Genomic DNA, 17,069 nt, shown 5'->3' with positions numbered 1-17,069 from the left:
CAGCTAGGCACACCCTCAGCGCCCGCGCCCGCCCCAGGGTAATTACGAAGTAGGCAGGTGCCCTTTTGCCTTTAAGGCAAGCGCAGTTCGCGGATCACCGTCCCTCCACCAGCGCAAAACACCACCGCCGCGATGCATCACCTCGCACACGCATGCCTCACCCATGGACCTCGGCGGCCTTCGCTCCGAACACCACACGACCGCGGCAAGAAAGAAAGGACCCTGGACGCAGGATGCGCGCTGCACACCCCTTCGCGCCCGCTGTTGGACTCGACTTGGTCGCCCATGCCGTCATGCCGCCACGCGCGTCGGGCACCAACGTCAACCTACCACGTCGCTCGCCCGTGCCACTCGTCCGTCATCAGCCTGTTTCGACGGCATGCAGCTCGCCGCAGCCCCCAGCGTCACCCTTCGCAGGCCATCAGGCGCGCGTAGCCAATGGGGCCTGGCGCGGACGTGGCATGCATCATGTATCAGAGACGCCTGTGACGCCTGTGACGCCTGTGCTCGGGTCTGACAACGAATCTCGGGTGCCTGCCTGCCTGACTTTTTGTGATGATGATGCCTGTTCTGGCTTGTGCCACTTCGTACTCTCTTGACGCCTGTAGCTCGCTCGCATGCATGTAGGCGACAGGCAACAGCAGTCTGTCTGCCTCACTCCGCTATATTCGTACGTATAGTACAACCATGTCGCAGGGTAAGTCTACGTCTCGCGTCTGAGCTCTTGTCCGAACCGCCACGTTCTCCTGCCTCGGCATTTGCGCGCATTGCAAAGGGCGCACGCTGTTCGTGGTCGACATGTCAAGCAACGTCGACCAGGCTGGGCCAGACGCTGTGCCATTGCCAGCGGAAGGGAGGCAAACCCCCGAGCAGTCCCCAGCACCGGATGAGCACGTTACCCACACGGAGGCAAACACAAGTGAAGTCGACACCGCCGCGCCCGAGGGCGCTGGAGCTGCAGCCGATACGCATCCAGATGAGGAGGCACCGGCCAGCCAGGACGAGAATCCTGGAGCAGGAGGCGTCCCCATATCGCCCAGTTTGTCTCCATGGCCGCCGTCTGGCGAGCGAGACCCGGCCCAGGGGTCGGCTGTCGAGGACGTTCCCGAGGAGAGTGACGGCTTGACAGGTCAGGCCGATCCATCGTCTTCGCCGCCTACATCGTCCTGGGTATCGACCCTCACGCCAACGACGTCACAAGGCGGCAGACGACCAGCCAAAGGCGGTGCCGCCAACTCGGCACCAATCAAGCATACAACGAACGGCCGCGGCGACATTCCGAGCTTCAGACGCAGGGACGACGAGCAGAGCGCCATCTTCCATGCTCCTCGCCCGCGCCGACGACCGAGTGCGCTCGACTACCTCGTTGCCGACTCGCCGACGGGCATACCGAGGGCGGCTCTCGAGACCAAGTATCGCAGACTCGAGATGTTGGCACATGACACGCCGGCATCAACCAAGAGCGCCCCCGCGCCGTCTGTCTTTCACGGACGCAGTGAAAGCCTGCCACCGGCAGACCCGCCTTTGCAGGACTATGGACAGACTTTCTCGCCTCACGGAGAGCCTCCAACACCCCCAGGAGTGTATCGCCAGCCCGTGCAGGGACTCCCTCCCGTGTTCGGGTCGCCAACCATGACGCACGGAACGACCGCCATGCCAGATGGCCCGCTGCAGCATGCACGGCCCAACATGCTCCAGCCAAGTTACAGCAGCGAAAAGACTCCCATGAGCGGCTACGAGCTCCTTGCGGCCAAGCTTGTCGGGGGCCTCGGCGGGCCGCCGGTGACGCCCATTTACCGCCGGTTCGAGGCGCTCAACCACCGGCTGTTGCTGTACCTGCAAGCCGACCTGACCGATCTCGAGGCCGAGCTGCGCTCCCTCGACAGAAAGGATACCGTGGACCGCGGGTGCGGGCTCATCCCCGCGTCGCGCCGACACGAGCGCTGGTCCAACACGGCTGTGTCGCAGCAGAGGACGGAGATTCTTGGCCAGATTGGGTACAAGCTGAGCCAGTATAGTAAGTGGCAGCCCCTTGCCGAGATCTCGGTTGGCTAGTTTGCTGATAAGCGGTTTGTCAAGACAAGCTCATCACGTCTTTCCGGCGCGTGCAGGACCTTCCCGGCGCTACGCTGGACGAGGCGCAGAGCTACAGATCCTGGCTGAGCCGCAGCAGGCTGATTGTCGAGGACGAGACCAAGTTTCTCGACCTCGGCGAGGACCTCGTGTGCTTGACACGAGACGGCGATGCCGGGGACGAGTGCGCGCCAAACGACGGCGTGACGCCCATGCCTCGAACGGCGGACGAGGTCGCCTTTCCGCCCGCCGCCGAGCGCAAGCCTCCCGTGTCCGACACGGGCAGCTTCGTCTGCGACGCCAAGAGCGATCGGGAACCTCTGCAGGAGGTGATACGATCAAGCGTGACGCAGCTCGTGCTGTCCATGTTCGTGGCGCTCTTCGTGCCCATCGCCACCTTCACCGTGATACCCACGTTCGCCGGGCGCGTCGTCGTCGTGGCCCTGACGGGGACGACGGTCGCGACGGTGGCAGGGCAGTCGGTGGCGCCGCTGCTGGACGTAGCGGTGTCGGACTGGGTGCTTTGTGGCGGCATCTATTGCGGTGCCATGATGCTGGCAGCGGCGGCGTTGGGATGAGGACGACGAGCTTGTTGGAGGCTGATGTGTCGTGTATCACGGATCTAGTGTAGGACTGTGTCTAAGCGGATGCTGCCGTATGTTTCGGTTTCACGCGCTGTCGAGCCATCTTATAAAATCAGTTGCGTATGTGCGATTATAACATGACGCCGTACCTTACCATTCTACGATACTCGGCTTCCCCTCCTGGTAACAGACAGCTCGCTATGCGGCCGCCTTCTCAAGTGCCTATCCGGCCAAGTGTAAAACGTAGGACATACCGCATTCGTCCAACACGTTGCCCGCAACGAGTTCGCAACGACAAACAGCATCCACCGCCCAGTAGACATTCATAGCCAGCAGCAGAGCGCATCACCAACCCACCACACACACCGTCACGCCCGCCACGAAACCCATCACCCTCACCACCCCCGGCCTCCTCCCCCCCGCCGCCGCCGCACCCTCCACCCTCCTCCCCACCTCATCGTCAAACTCGCCGACGACGTTCCCGCGCGGCCAGTACTCACAAACGAGAAACCACCCCTTCTCGCCGCACAGCCTGCGCCCGCACCCCACGGCCGTCGTGTTCCTCCACACCAGCTGCGTGAAGTGTCCCGTCGCCTCGCCGAACCCCTGCTCGCCAAAGTCGTACCTCTCGCGCTCGTCGCCCCACGCCGCGACGCTCGCCGTCGCGTTGGGGTACCCCATGGCGAGGTTCTCGCCGTACGGCCCCCCCGAGTGCGCAAACTGGCGACAGCCACCATCGCCGCTGGATGAGTCTGCGTCTGATGATGCCGATGAAGAGGATGAAGAAGAAGAAGAAGAAGATAGGTAGTCGGAGGCAAAGTCTGCGAGGGTGTCGTTCCACGAGACGGCGCTGGCGTTGTGCTGCGCGCGGTAAACGTTTGTGCTGTTGAGGATGGCCGAGGTGAAGAGGTGCGTCGTCTTGAACTGCGGCTCGTCGGAGGGGATGGCGGGCGCGGCGGTGACGGTGATGGTCTTGGCCGCGGAGGAGCCGACGAGGGGGAGCAGGGTAACGGCGTGGACAACCGAAAACTGCATCTTGTACACCTTGTACGTCTTGTTTAGTTTGCTGCTGGGGGTTGCCGCGATCAAGCACTTGACGCCGGGTCGTGAGTTATTATCACAACGCTTCACGAAACAGCATGCAAAGCCATCGCGAGCGGGACGCGCGAGGAAGTCTTGTCCAATATTCCACGTCTTTTCCAGGACAAGCAAAGAATTGCGTTCGAACAAGAAGGAATCATGGCATTTCACAGCCAGTGAGTGACCGACGGCCTGCTTTGGCCCCTTGGCCCTTGGACAACACGCATGTCGTTGACAGTCGTCCAGGCGCGCACGCAGTCAACAAAGCAGGATTCATTGCCATGCATAGGCGCTTATACAAATGACGTATGTGGTGCCATGCCCTATCGCGGGCGGAAGCGCGCGCAGGGGGGGAGTCAGGGTCAATAGGCGTTTCGCATGGAGGGCAGGGGCATCGCGACAGTGGCTGCCAGGCAGAGCAAGGTAAAGCAGCGGGCGTCTGCTGCGTTGCTACGTCGTCGATAGATGGGCGCTTTTCTGAAGGTAGCATTATTTCTTCTTCGTTACCTATAGTACTTTGAAGCCCAATGTCGTGCTGCAAGAGTTGAATGCTAACGCTTTCCCAATCGAGCTCAATATGATGCAAGAATTGAAATGCGAATGCTTTCCCAATCGGGAAATCGCTGCAAAAGAAAAAGAATGGAGACCAAAACCCGGGGTGGACCGACTTAAGCCGAGATGGCCCCCCCGGACGTCACTCTTGCGCATCAATTGAGCCGAGCGCTGCTGCTCCGGCGCCAACAACACCGAACCGACAACGACGACCGTCCTGCGCCGTCCTCTACACGCACATCCGGCGCAAACCTCCCCCAACCTAACTTTTGTCTTTCAACCCTCCATCACCTAATCCTCCTCACGAACAAATCCTTCCATCACCTGTCCGCCCACCCACACACATCATGGCCGCCGCCGCGTCCCCCCGCGCCGCGCTCCTCCTCCTCTCCCCCTCCCGCTCCCGCGCCGCCGCCACGCGCTCCCTCTTCCTCCTCCGCCGCTCCTACTCCGCCTCTACTTCCTCCTCCTCCTCCACGGAGCCGCTCATCCGCGTCACCAACCTCCCCGCCGCCGGCTCCGGCCACATCCGCGTCCTCGAGCTCAACCGCCCCTCGGCCCGCAACGCCATCTCCAAGGCCCTGCTCGCCTCCCTGCGCGCCGAGGTTGACGACATCCATGCCCAGTACGACGCCGCCTCCGGGCGCGAACTGAAACACGGCGGCGGTGACGCGCAGCAGTTGGGTCCCACGCGCGCCCTCGTCCTCGCCAGCGCCGTCGACAATTGCTTCTGCGCTGGCGCGGACCTCAAGGAGCGCCGGGGCTTTACGCCGCAAGAGTGAGTTGCCAACAGACAAACAAACACCACCAGTCCCCAATCCCAAGTTATCGCCTCCTTTCTCTCTCTCTAGTGTCCCTTCTCCCATCTCGACTTGCCATGAGACTTCGCGCGACTCCATCGTAGGTACTGACAAAAACACCCGCAGGACCGCCGACTTCCTCACCAACCTCAACGCCACCTTCACCTCCCTCGCCGACCTCCCCGTCCCCTCCATCTCCGCCATCTCCTCCCTCGCCCTCGGCGGCGGCCTCGAGCTCGCCCTCGCCACGCACTTCCGCGTCCTCACCTCCAACGCCACCGTCGGCCTCCCCGAGACCCGCCTCGCCATCCTCCCCGGCGCCGGCGGCACCTACCGCCTCCCCGCCGTCGTAGGCCTCGCCCGCGCCCGCGACCTCGTCCTCACCGGCCGCCGCGTCGCCGCCCCAGAGGCCTACTTCATCGGCATCGCGGACCGCCTCGTCGAGGTTGTGCCCCCCGAGGACGAGCGGGACGCCGCCGGGGCCGCGGCCCCCGACGCGGGTGCCAAGATCCTCCAGGTCGCGCGCAGGGCCGCTCTGTCCGAGGCCGTGCGCCTCGCCCAGGAGATTTGCGAGGGCGGGCCCGTCGCCGTCAGGGCTGCCCTGCAGGCCGTCGCGTGGGCGCGCCCCGAGAAGGAGGCCGAGATGTACCAGCGCGTTGTCGACACCGAGGACCGGAACGAGGCCCTCAAGGCCTTCCAGGAGAAGCGGAAGCCCGTCTTCAAGGGTAGGTAGACACACGAGGAGGTAGAACAATAAACATAATGGCATGAGATCACGGGCCCCCATTCGCATCAGAGGTTCAAGGCGTGGGATCGTAATAACAGGCCGTCTACTTGCAAACCTCTACTCGGCTGACTCTAAACGCCGACTCGCCTCATCGTATCCGTGCATGCTGTCCGTGTTTAACGCCCAACGAGCCCGCTCGCTCAAAAGTCCCTGATGCGATACCAAACGCGCATGCGTGCAAACGCTCTCCGCCGCAACCCTCCGGTTGCGACCCCGTAAACCGCCCCGACTCCCTATGCAACGACTCGTCTTTACTCGATCCTGTACTTTGGCGACGTCGGACGCTCAATCTCGCCGTCTTCTTGCTCAAGCGCCTTTTCCGCGCCGTTAATGTCCACATCGCCGTCTCTGTCGGTGGCCGCCAGCCCGGACTGAGGTGTGTCTTCCTCGACCGATGTGGGCGTCTGCACGTGTCGTTTGGGCACGTCGACGTATTCTTCCTTGTCTTGGTCGCGGACGTAGCAGAGGTAGTAGGGCTCGCCGCTCGTGCTCAGCTTATGCAGCACGTCGGCCGTGTCCCTGTTTTCCTGGACAGACTCGTCATTGTAGAACCGCCACACACGCTCCTCAAAGTCGCAGATCCACACCCAGTAGTGTCCGGACATGAGCTGGCCCCGATGACAGATGACGGCATGCAGGCGATACGGAATGCTTCGCATGCTGTCCAGCCTCTTGGCCAACATCTTTTCAAGGTGTGCCAGCTCCGACTCCATCATCTGCCGCAAGGCGCCGTCTGTTGCTCGGGCGTCGAATGGAGCGACCTGCTCTTTCTGGGCCGTTGCTGCAGGCGGCTCGGTACTGTGGGCGTTGGTGGGCGACACGAGGAGGAAGCCATCCTCGACCGGGCCGTCAAAGTCCCACGTCTCCTCGGGTTTGGCGACGTGCACGTCCTCCTTGATGTTCTCTTTCTCTGATACGGCATCTCCTTTCACCGCATCTTCTCCGTTGACAATGCTGTTTAGAAAGTTTAGGTATGTCGGGTTGGCATCAATACCCTCGATTTGCGTCCTCAAATCCGCGATGCGATCCGTGATGGCCCAGTCCTCAACCCTACGCCGAAACGTGGGCGAGTCGTGCGGTGCATCCATGTAGCGATCCAGATAGAGGGTTTCGGGAATCACGACGGGGTTCCCGTTTTTTCTACCCGTCGACTGCGTTCGTTGTATCAGCACGTGCAGCACAGGCGGCAGCGTCTTGATGGCGGTATATCGTGACAGCTTGCTCTCCTCAAGGATCTGCTGGTCAAAGTTGCGGCCCAGGGCATCGTACAACGAACACGGGCCGTCGGGGGCCGGGAAAGCGGTGATGGATCGGTCGAAGCTAATTTCGTGCTGGTAAGACTTGTCGTCAAACTTCTTGGTATAGTTGACCGTGGTGACGAAAAATGTCTCCATAATCTTCTCCAGCTGGATGCCCGTCTTTGCATCTATCGAGCTGGGTCGGATGGCTGCTTGAAGCCGGTTGATGATGCTGCCCATGACCTCCTCAACGTCCTGCTGGTCGGTGCCGGATGATCGCGACTGATGCTCCAAGGCGTTGAGAACCTTTTGATCGACCGTCTCGGGCTCGCTGGCATCGACCATGACGATGTCGCTGTTTGGAGCAGGAGTATCGCCATCCTGTTGCGAAACTTGACGTGGCTGCTCCTCGGCCTGTTCGCTGTCGTCGACCATATGAACGTCCTCACTCACTGTAACCGCGACGGTATCACCAGCATGCCTGCTTTCCTCGGCGGCGGCTACCGGCTGCACCCTCTCAAAGGAACGGTCTGATCGGGCATCTTCTTGATCGACCAACGTTCGTGAACTCGAGATGCTAGCCGTTTCCGTCGCGTCTGGCACGGCCTTGACCGTGCAAGTGACCATGTCGACATCAGATGCCTTGCTGGCGGGAGCAGCCGGCGAGGGGCGAGCGGGGAGAGGTGGCGGCTGAGTTCCAACCTCTGTCTTCGTGGTAGATTTGTCGCTGTGCAGCAAGGTGTGCGTCGACAGGAGCACCGCGTTGGCAAGGCGTTGAGACGGCCGCGTGGCAGCCTGGTCCGAGGATTGTAGATTCTGGAATAAAGTGGCGAGCTCCTGCGCGACTAGAACATGTAAGCAATCGAAGCACGACCGAGCTCTCTGCAACTCACAAGCTTGGGCGACGACTGCCTCCCCGCGGTCCATCTGCATCTTGTTTCCGCCAAGCAGACGAGACTTGATGCTCTCATCCGTCAGGTCAAGCCGTAACTGGTCGTAGTTGAGCACCACATCCCGTATGGGCTTGACGGTAAAGAGGTATTGCAAAAGACTGTTGAGGTAGCAAGTGTTTCCAATGTTGTGGAGGCCGACAGGCAGGGACAGGTCGGCGGGCTCTTTCGACGAGCCGCCGTAGTTCATGATGCCGCTCGAGTTGCGCATTTCCAGGACTGCCTGTTTCAAGGTCGGAGAGTTGGTATGGTCTGCAACCGCCTCCAGGGCGTCGAGCAATACCTCCTTCTCCTCTGAACTCTTGCTGTCTTCCAGCTGCGAGCGGGGTCAGCGTGAGCAAGGTGGATTCGGGGGGAAGGGGACTCCTTACCTTTTTCTTGGCCGCTTCAGCAGCTGTCTGCCACGGTACGTCCGAGGTGCCCAAGCCCAGGATCGCCCGGGCGGTGTCGAGCGACATTTTTGCGTCAGACTCCATAAGCAATGACGCTTGGTACATGTCGTCGTTGGACGCGCGTGCGATGATCATCAACATGGATCGCGCGTTGACAGCCTCTGCGGGGTCTTTGGCAAGTTTCTGCCGGAAAGCTTCGATGATGGAGTCGGCCGAGTAGTTGTTCGGCGGCTGCAGGCCGAGGAATTCGAGCGCTTGCGTAAGTACGCCGTCCTCGTCGCTCGTGCCCTGTCGCTGCAGCTGGCTCTCGAACACAGACGACTGAGTCATGGCGTAGTCTGAGAGCATCTCGTCACCCGTGTCGTTGGCCACCGCCGTCAGGCCATCCACCAGAGCGCGGCGGCGGCTGGATAACAGCTCCCACTGGCGCTTGTAGGCGTTGACAATCACCTCGCGGGACTGGCCCGGCAGGATGCCCAGCAGCCTGTAACGATCCAAGTTGACCAAGGCGCTGCCCTGGACGTTGGGTACCTCGGCGCACTGAAGGTCCTGGTGCAGCACAGGCGCGCAGTACGTCGGCTTCTCAGCAGCCTGTCCCGCCTTATGAATGAGGCACTGCACCTCGGCTCTGACGTCCTCCAGGTACGCGCGGTACGTGCCGATTTCCGTCGTCCCAGAAGGTCCGCCTGACGGTGCCGGCGCTATGGGCGTGAACGAGCCTTCGTCCATCCCGTCGCGCTCTACCACCTGCTCCGTGAACTCCAGGTGTCGGAAAATGGAGAAGCAGCGGGGTCCAAAAAGCACTGCGAATCTCTTATTGCGCTTCGAAATGCTTCTGACATCCTCTGGAGTCGACTCGAGTAGGTTCTTGAGGTACGTGTTAAGATTCAACGGTGCCTGGGTCGCCCACTCGTCTGTAGCGCCCTCGTAACGGCTTGGTTCATGCTCTTTCGCCACCCTTAGCTGCTCACGGACAGCGCCGCGATCCATCAAGAGTTTCAACCACCATGTGCCCATGCGAGGCATCGAGATCTCCAGCGTCATCTGGAAGGTGCACGGCGGAGCTGAGCACACAAAGTACTCGCGCGCAAGGAGGGGTTGGTACTTGTTGTGATCGCTCGTGACCTCGACGTCCGAGGAAGAGCCAGCCCACGTGAGATGGTGCCAGGGGAAGTCGTTATCTCGCAGAGGCCATCGTGACTGGGAGCTGTGGCACAGTGAGTCGACGTGGGCAATGTCCCAAACCATCTTGAAGACGAAATGGAAATGGCAATCTAGGCAGATGGCCGACAAGACTCGCGTCGACGATGTAGCGAAGCTCTGGTTTCCGTTTATGACGAGCTTGTGGGGGTGATCCCACGCATAGGGGGTCTCCAAACCGGCACTTCTAGCTCTATTGAAAAGGTCGCAGAAGGTAAAGTCGTTGTTGGTGAGCTCGTATACCCAACGGCTCGGGTGGCAGCCTGCATCGAAGCCGTCAGTACGGACCGCGATTCCGTGGTTTGTCGAGGGATCAAAACGTACCGCCAACTTCCTTGCCGGGGGTGAGGCGAGACTTCATCGGCGTCATGTTATGTTGAACGAACTCGGTCTGCGCGGTGCCGGGCAGGGCGGCGTAGGAGCCCGTGTCCTGGTCCTGCCCCCGCAAATCATATCGAGCAGTCATGTTGGAGGCCAGCGGTGAGCAGCCGCGGTTCTGCTCGCTGTGTTAGCCGCGCAAGGCTGATGCCTGCGTCCCAGCGCTGGCCAGTTGAAGCCTAGGGCCTTGACGGAAGAGCAGGCGACGCTGCGTCAGCTCGCGGGCCGCTCAACAATGTTCCCGTTTGATGCGGCCGAAGGAAAGACGTCTTTAGGGTATTTCGTTTCGTGTGTTCGATGCTCGGTCTAGCCGATGACGGGATGCTCGAGTGTCGACAGCGGTCACAAAGTCGTATGGAGGGAAACGCGCATGCCAAGTTCCAACGGTCCAGTAACAGCTGCTGGTGTGTTTGTCGTTTCGCCGTCTATTTGCATGCTCAGGTCGCGGGCGGCGGGGTGTAAGGCGATTGCGTAAGAGAGGCTGCCGCGGCGAGGTCGAGGGCGTGGATGTTGTCGTCGTGTGCTTTCGGTGGCGATGTTGCCTCGAGGGTGACGCAGCCTCGTCAGAGCTTCGCCATCTGTGCCGAGTCAGCGTCTGGGGAGCTACCTTGCAGTTGGTACCCTGTTTGCCTGGGGTCCTGCCAGCTGCTGGCAACCTAGGCAGGTCCACCCCACTCAACTGTATTACCGTCCGGCGCTAAGGCGTGGCCACCGATGGGCCGACGGTGCCACCACTGACACAACGCCTGCTGCACAGGTCATCTAAGCAGGGCGCCTTGTGTGCTGTGCTTGCTTTGTTACAGTGGCTTGGGCGCCGGGCCCCGCTGCGCGCCCAGGCTGACTCAGCCATCTTCCGCCTGTAAATCAATGGAGTTATTACTTGGCCGCGACCTATGGAACTGGTCAAGGCACTGTCTATATAATTTTGATTTCATCTGGTATTTTCTCATGGTCACATTGCCCCCCTGGGCGTATTGCATTGAAAGCATGGCGCGGGCATCCTCCTTCGCGCGTTTTGCGCCTACGTTTTCAGTCAACCTCATGGGCTGGCATGCCCACGATTGACCGTCCTTTGTCAACGAACAATGACGCGCAGAGGTCAAGTTCGTCGCTTTTGACGCTCGTATGATTTTGCTTGCCATCCGACGCAGGGACGCTTATGCTGAAAATCGGCGAAATATGAGCAACCGAAATGGAACAGACCCTCGGGGGCATCAGCGGGACATCCGATGATGGGCGGCTCGGACACCGAGATCATCACCCCGCTTCCTCTCCGCGTATCCAGGCCTAGCCAAGAGACGTTTCAACTTGCATCTGCATCCACCCCACCATTCAACGCCTCCAAGGTCCGGTTGATAATACTGCATAAATTATCAGGATGTGTGCTCTCGAGGACAGGAGACGTCTTCGTATAGGTGTCGATGTCGGCGGCACCAACACGGACGGCGTCATTCTCGATCCAGAGGCATCGTCGTCTCCGGACAAGGGCATCCTCGCATGGCACAAGGCCCCGACGACCGCGAATCCCAGCGTCGGCATCAACAATGCCATCATGGCCATGTTTGAGTCGGCTGACATCAAGCCGGAGCACGTCGCCAGCGTGACCATCGGCACGACGCACTTTGTCAACGCCGTCGTCGAGAGGGACGCGTCCCGCCTGTCTCCCGTAGCCGTCATACGCCTCTGCGGTCCGTTTTCCAAGCATGCGCCTCCGTGTGTGGACTGGCCAGACGATATGAGGAATCTGATCTTGGCCCATTCCGCTCTGCTCAAGGGTGGCTTGGAGGTAGATGGCACGCTCATCTCAGACATTGACGAGACGGAGATCAAGACAGAATGTGCCACGATTCGAGAAAAGGGTATCCGGAGCATCGTTGTGAACGGCGTCTTTAGCCCTATTGATACGATTGAGCGTCAGGAGGAGCGGGCGGCGGACATCATCAGAGCCGAGCTCCCCGGCTGTGACGTGGTCTGCTCCAAGGACATCGCGAACCTCGGCTTCCTTGAGCGCGAGAATGCATCAATCCTCAACGCCTCCATTCTCTCTTTTGCGAGAAAGACCATCAAGTCCTTCCAGGAACCGGTCAAAAGTCTGGGCTTGGATTGCCCTGTATTCGTGACGCAAAATGATGGAACGGTGCTTTCGGGAGAGACGGCCGCACGTCTTCCCATTCGGACCTTCTCGAGCGGCCCGACAAACAGCATGAGGGGTGCGGCATTCTTGGCCCGGGGCGAGCTGTCCGAAGCCATCATGGTGGTGGATATCGGCGGCACAACGACGGACGTCGGCCTCCTCCAGGCCAATGGGTTCCCACGGCAACAGGCTGCGTACAGCGAGCTTGCGGGCATTCGTATGAACTTTTCATGTCCCGACGTCAAGAGCATCGGCCTGGGCGGAGGTTCTATCGTCAGAACTGACAATGGCCTCGCCGTCGGACCGGACAGCGTGGGCTATAAGCTGCCCGAGGATGCACTCGTGTTTGGAGGAAAGATCCTCACTGCTACGGACTGTACCGTCCTCTCCGACCCCAGCTTGGATATTGGAAACGCGAAGCTCGTGCAAGGGGCTCTGCCGCAGGACCAGCTCAGCGTGTTCAGGGATACTGTCCGAGCCAAGCTCGAAAAGATCATCGACAGGATGAAGACGTCGCCAGGAAACGTGCCTGTGCTCCTGGTTGGAGGGGGTGCTATCATTGCTCCAGACGAGCTCACCGGCGCCAGCAGAGTACTAAAGCCTAGATGGTCCCAGGTCGCCAACGCCATTGGGGCCGCCATTGCCAGGGTCAGCGCCGTTGTCGACATTGTCAAGTCTACGGAGAATAAGTCTACGAGCGAGCTGCTCGAGGAAATAAGCCAGCAAGCTATAGAAAAGACCATTGCCGCTGGCGCATTGCCGTCCTCGGTCGAGGTTGTTGAGCAGGATACACTTCCGTTACAGGTAAGCCGACGAGGAAACCAGCACATGCCGAGAGAGTCCTGACACGGTGAAAAGTATATCGCCCACAAGACTAGATTTATAGTTCGCGCAGCCGGTGATTTCGATCTGTCACAGACCGGGATTGTCGCTGCGCCGTCAGACGGCCCGTCCTATGACGCCCAGGACATGAACGAATATGGCAGACAGTCAAGAAATCGACAACCGAAACAGAGCACAAGACCAGGTACAGAAATAGACATTGCAGCATACAGGCCCAAAGTCACGGACCGTGTGTGGTACATATCCGAAACTGACCTCGATTGGATCACCATCGGTTGCTACATCCTCGGCACTGGAGGAGGCGGATCGCCTTATTCTCACATGGTGCGGCTTCGGTCTGACCTTCGCAGAGGCGCTATTGTCCGCGTCGTGAACCCTCACGATTTGAAGGACGATGACCAAGTCGGATGTGGCGGCGGCGTCGGCAGCCCAACGGTAGGTATAGAAAAGCTCGCCGCGGACGAGCTGATGGAGGCACAGACGGAGCTATACAAGATTTGCAATCGCCCGGCAACGCACATAATTGCCATCGAAATAGGCGGCGGCAACGGCCTCCAGGGCATGCAACTTGGGGCGAGCAACTACATGAATGTCCCGGCCGTCGACGGAGACTGGATGGGGCGCGCATACCCGACCAAGTGGCAGACCACGCCCGTCGTGTTCAACGAGCGAAGCCCAATTTGGTCCCCGATTGCCATGTCCGATGGCAACGGCAACGTGGTGTTGATGCCAAAGGCCAGCTCCGACCTGCAGGTAGAGCGAATCCTGCGCGCCGCACTCAGCCAGATGGGCTCGCACACAGGCTGCGCCGAGTCTCCCGTTTCGGGAGCAGAGACGAAACGATGGGTTGTCGAGCACACGATATCGCAGGCGTGGAGGATCGGCCGCGGCGTCGCCCGCGCACGCAAGGAAAACCGCGTCGACAACGTGGCGGAGACGATTATCGAGGAGTGCGGCGGCAAGAGCGCAGGCAAGGTTCTCTGGAAGGGCAAGATTGTCGGCATCGAGCGTCGGCTTAGAGGCGGCTACGTCTACGGCGAGTGCGTCATCGAGGGCGCCAACGTCCGCGACGAAGGCGACGTCGTGCCTGACAATAACCAGGCGGCCGAGACTGCGTTTCGAGGCACCATCAAGATCCCGTTCAAGAACGAGAACATCGCCGCACTCCGGGTACGCGACGACGGGGCGGAGGAGAGGCAAGAAGATGTGCTGGCCATCGTGCCGGACCTCATCACCGTCATCGACGCCCAGAGTGGCGAGGCTATCGGGACTCCAGAATATCGCTACGGGCTGTTTGTCATCGTGCTCGGGCTGGCTGCGAGCGACAAATGGACCGGCAGCGAACGAGGCATCAAGATAGGGGGGCCGCAGGGCTTTGGCTTCGACCATCTTACCTATACCCCGTTAGGGAAGTTTGTTAAGCCGCAGAGCGTGATCGATGAGTTTGATCGAGGGCCAGGAGCGGTCTGATGGTTGGAAACACCCACCACGCTGCAGCATTCAGGACCAAGAACACGAGTCTGTTGCTGCGGCTAGAGGCGCACGCTGCAGCTCTCCTCGTCCGGGCAACGATGATTCACAGCACTCGCGTCATGACTTGACTCCATCTGCACGCGCGAACACTATTGTCGCTCCTCACTTTTCCTTATCTTCATAGCAGCGTTTGCGTTTCGTATCTTGATTTCACAACTGCAAAATCACGCATTGAGAACCGCCCGGACCCCGACTTGTTCCCACAACGATCTCGACACAGCACCCGTCACGGTAGCTTCTGGCTTCCGCTTCTACGGTTCAATCCACACTCGGTCGCACATTCTCTGCCATACTCTCGTTTCCGTAAAGTAATCGCCATGACCATGTCTCGGCACCCAATACGCAGCAGGCCCCCGCCGTCGCCGCTCATCACCGTCCCCGCCGAAGTCAAGCTGCTCATCATGTCCGACCTGACGCCGAAAGAACTGGGCTCGGTTTGCCTCGTCCATTCATCCTGGCGCGAGATCTCCCAGTACGAGATGTTCAATAAAGACATAGCGAGCGATGCACCGTCCGCGATACTCTGGGCCGCGCTCGGTGGCCAGGACGACCCGACCGGACGCTACGAGATGCAGTGCTCGGTGCTCCGGCGGTTCATGGAGCAGGGCCAAGAGCCGTACCACAGCGATGCCGAAAGGAATGCGTTTGCAAAACAAAAGGTGAATGCCAGGTACTACAATGTGGACGGGTCGTTTGCCACGGCCCTGCATTTCGCCGCGGCCAAAGGGCGGCTGCCGGTAGTGATGAGGCTGTTGCGATACCATGCAAGCCTCGATGCCATGAGCATTGGAATCCACGCATTCCGAAGCAGGGGTATCAGAATCACGGACGCGGTGCAGTATGCCGGCGATGAGGCCCGCCGCCTTGGAAGCAGGGTGTTCGGTGCGATCCGGGGCGCACAATGGCTACCGCTCATGGCGCCGCTCTTGCTCAAGCACTACGACGTGGTCGAAGCCCTCGTCCACTGCAAGGCGCCGGCGATCCTCAGCCATCCACCTATTACCGTCTTCCATGTTATATCGGCCTTGTCGTCCGAGGAATTCAACGCCGAGAGCGTCAAGCCAGTCACGAAAGTCAGAGGGAGGCGCAAAGCGCCAGTCAGTAACCAAGAACAGGCCTTCACGACTCCCATGAAGCTGCATCTCCGCCTCTTCAAAGCGTATCCGAACCATCTGGAAATCGGGCTGGGCACAAATTACTGGACGCCCCTCCACATCGCAATCCAGCGGGACAATGAGGCGGGGTTCAACCAGCTCCTGGACCACGGGGCCAACGTAAACGCCGCGACGATCCTGGGGTGCACGCCGCTGCATGAGGCCATAAGGCGACGTTGTCAGTCCTTCATGCCGAACACGCGAATCCCAAAGCGCTCCTATATCACCCATCTCCTCGAGGCCGGCGCGGATCCCAACGCCGTCTCACGCGCAGGGCACGCCGACACGCCCCTCATGTGCACGCTGCGCGTCGACCATTACTCCTGGGACAACCGCCACATCAAGGACGTGGAGGCGGTCATGGAGATGCTGATCAAGCATGGCGCGCGCATCAACGACCGCGGATTTTCAGGCAGGACCATCATCCACCGCCTGGACGAGAAGATTAGCAGCTCGATGCTGAGTCCGATACCCAGCTTTGACTCGTCGTCCGAGAGGCTTCTCGCCTTCCTCGTCAACCTGGGCGGGGACGTCAACGAGCGGACCTACACCAGCAGCACGATCCTAAGCGATCTAGTGTTGCGCACTTACGGCACCAGCCTTCACACGACACAGATCTGGCCATCCATCAAGGGCTACTTCAAGACCCTCCTCGAGCTGGGCGCCCGCGTGCCCCCCAACGATGCCGAGAACGTCTTCCAGGCCTGGCTCGACTACCAGCCCCTGCGCACCGTCGACATCGACGTATTCGCCCAGTGCGGCGAGTTCCTCTCCCAGGACTTCATCGACGCGACGTACCTGCGCATCGTGCAGCGGGCCGACACCAAGCTGTGGTACGCCATAAGCGGACGCCTCCGTCCCCCTACCAACGCGTCCGTCCTCGTCGCCACCATCTTCCAGCAGGAGGAACAGCAGGGCACCCACCCCCTCTGGCACCCCATCCGCGACACCCTATCCTTTGACCCGGCGTACGTGACCGAGGAGACCCGCGAGACGTACCTCCACCTGCTCGTCCGCAAGCTCAGGTGCGGCGGCTACACGCGCCCGTCGCTCGCTCTCAAGGACGCGCGCCTCTTCGCCGAGCGCGGCGTGCCCCTCTCGGCGCGCGACTCGGACGGCAAGACGGTCGTGCAGCGCCTCCGCGACGAGGGGCTCGACTTCCACAAGGACCTGCGCCTGTACCTCATGGACGAGAGGGACAGGCAAAATGGCGAGTACTAAGTTGACTTATCAAACTTGTAATTAACCAGGGGGGTAAATTGAAGTGCCTGCCTGCGCCTGCGCCTGCGCCCTGTTTGCTGCGCTCGCAGATTAGAAAAGGGGCAGGACAGGGCCGGGATGGGCTTGTCGTTTGCTGCGCGCCCGCGCCCC

At 60.5% G+C, this 17,069-nt stretch overlaps 6 protein-coding genes across 6 annotated transcripts; 4 read left to right on the top strand and 2 right to left on the bottom strand.

Annotated features, from left to right (window-relative positions):
• Nucleotides 1–117: 117 nt before the first annotated feature.
• On the top strand, nucleotides 118–2,788 carry JDV02_003803 (uncharacterized protein). The gene is made up of 2 exons (XM_047984968.1): nucleotides 118–2,017; nucleotides 2,080–2,788. The coding sequence occupies exons 1-2, from the start codon at nucleotides 799–801 to the stop codon at nucleotides 2,649–2,651; spliced, it is 1,791 nt and encodes a 596-aa protein (XP_047840943.1). The 5' UTR covers nucleotides 118–798; the 3' UTR covers nucleotides 2,652–2,788.
• Nucleotides 2,763–3,849, bottom strand: JDV02_003802 (uncharacterized protein). The gene has a single exon (XM_047984967.1). It carries the CDS (start codon nucleotides 3,690–3,692, stop codon nucleotides 3,003–3,005), a length of 690 nt encoding a protein of 229 aa, XP_047840942.1. The 5' UTR covers nucleotides 3,693–3,849; the 3' UTR covers nucleotides 2,763–3,002.
• Nucleotides 3,850–4,458: 609 nt separating this feature from the next.
• JDV02_003801 (Methylglutaconyl-CoA hydratase) lies at nucleotides 4,459–6,049 on the top strand. The gene is made up of 2 exons (XM_047984966.1): nucleotides 4,459–5,067; nucleotides 5,216–6,049. The coding sequence occupies exons 1-2, from the start codon at nucleotides 4,637–4,639 to the stop codon at nucleotides 5,820–5,822; spliced, it is 1,038 nt and encodes a 345-aa protein (XP_047840941.1). The 5' UTR covers nucleotides 4,459–4,636; the 3' UTR covers nucleotides 5,823–6,049.
• UBP2 (Ubiquitinyl hydrolase 1) lies at nucleotides 5,872–10,622 on the bottom strand. The gene is made up of 3 exons (XM_047984965.1): nucleotides 9,981–10,622; nucleotides 8,436–9,919; nucleotides 5,872–8,380 (listed from the first exon to the last, which is right to left on the bottom strand). The coding sequence occupies exons 1-3, from the start codon at nucleotides 10,120–10,122 to the stop codon at nucleotides 6,128–6,130; spliced, it is 3,879 nt and encodes a 1,292-aa protein (XP_047840940.1). The 5' UTR covers nucleotides 10,123–10,622; the 3' UTR covers nucleotides 5,872–6,127.
• A 790-nt stretch (nucleotides 10,623–11,412) lies between these two features.
• JDV02_003799 (uncharacterized protein) lies at nucleotides 11,413–14,481 on the top strand (the record flags this gene model as incomplete). The annotated part of the gene is made up of 2 exons (XM_047984964.1): nucleotides 11,413–12,972; nucleotides 13,027–14,481. The coding sequence occupies 2 exons, from the start codon at nucleotides 11,413–11,415 to the stop codon at nucleotides 14,479–14,481; spliced, it is 3,015 nt and encodes a 1,004-aa protein (XP_047840939.1).
• Nucleotides 14,482–14,861: 380 nt separating this feature from the next.
• On the top strand, nucleotides 14,862–16,919 carry JDV02_003798 (uncharacterized protein; the record flags this gene model as incomplete). Its single annotated transcript, XM_047984963.1, has 1 exon — nucleotides 14,862–16,919. One exon carries the CDS (start codon nucleotides 14,862–14,864, stop codon nucleotides 16,917–16,919), a length of 2,058 nt encoding a protein of 685 aa, XP_047840938.1.
• Between the last annotated feature and the right edge of the window lie 150 nt (nucleotides 16,920–17,069).

Source organism: Purpureocillium takamizusanense, chromosome 3 (assembly GCF_022605165.1).
Source record: "Purpureocillium takamizusanense chromosome 3, complete sequence".
In the NCBI taxonomy this organism is placed as follows: domain Eukaryota; kingdom Fungi; phylum Ascomycota; class Sordariomycetes; order Hypocreales; family Ophiocordycipitaceae; genus Purpureocillium; species Purpureocillium takamizusanense.
Note: the sequence above shows the minus strand (reverse complement) of the source record. Positions and strands in the feature narration are given on the sequence as shown.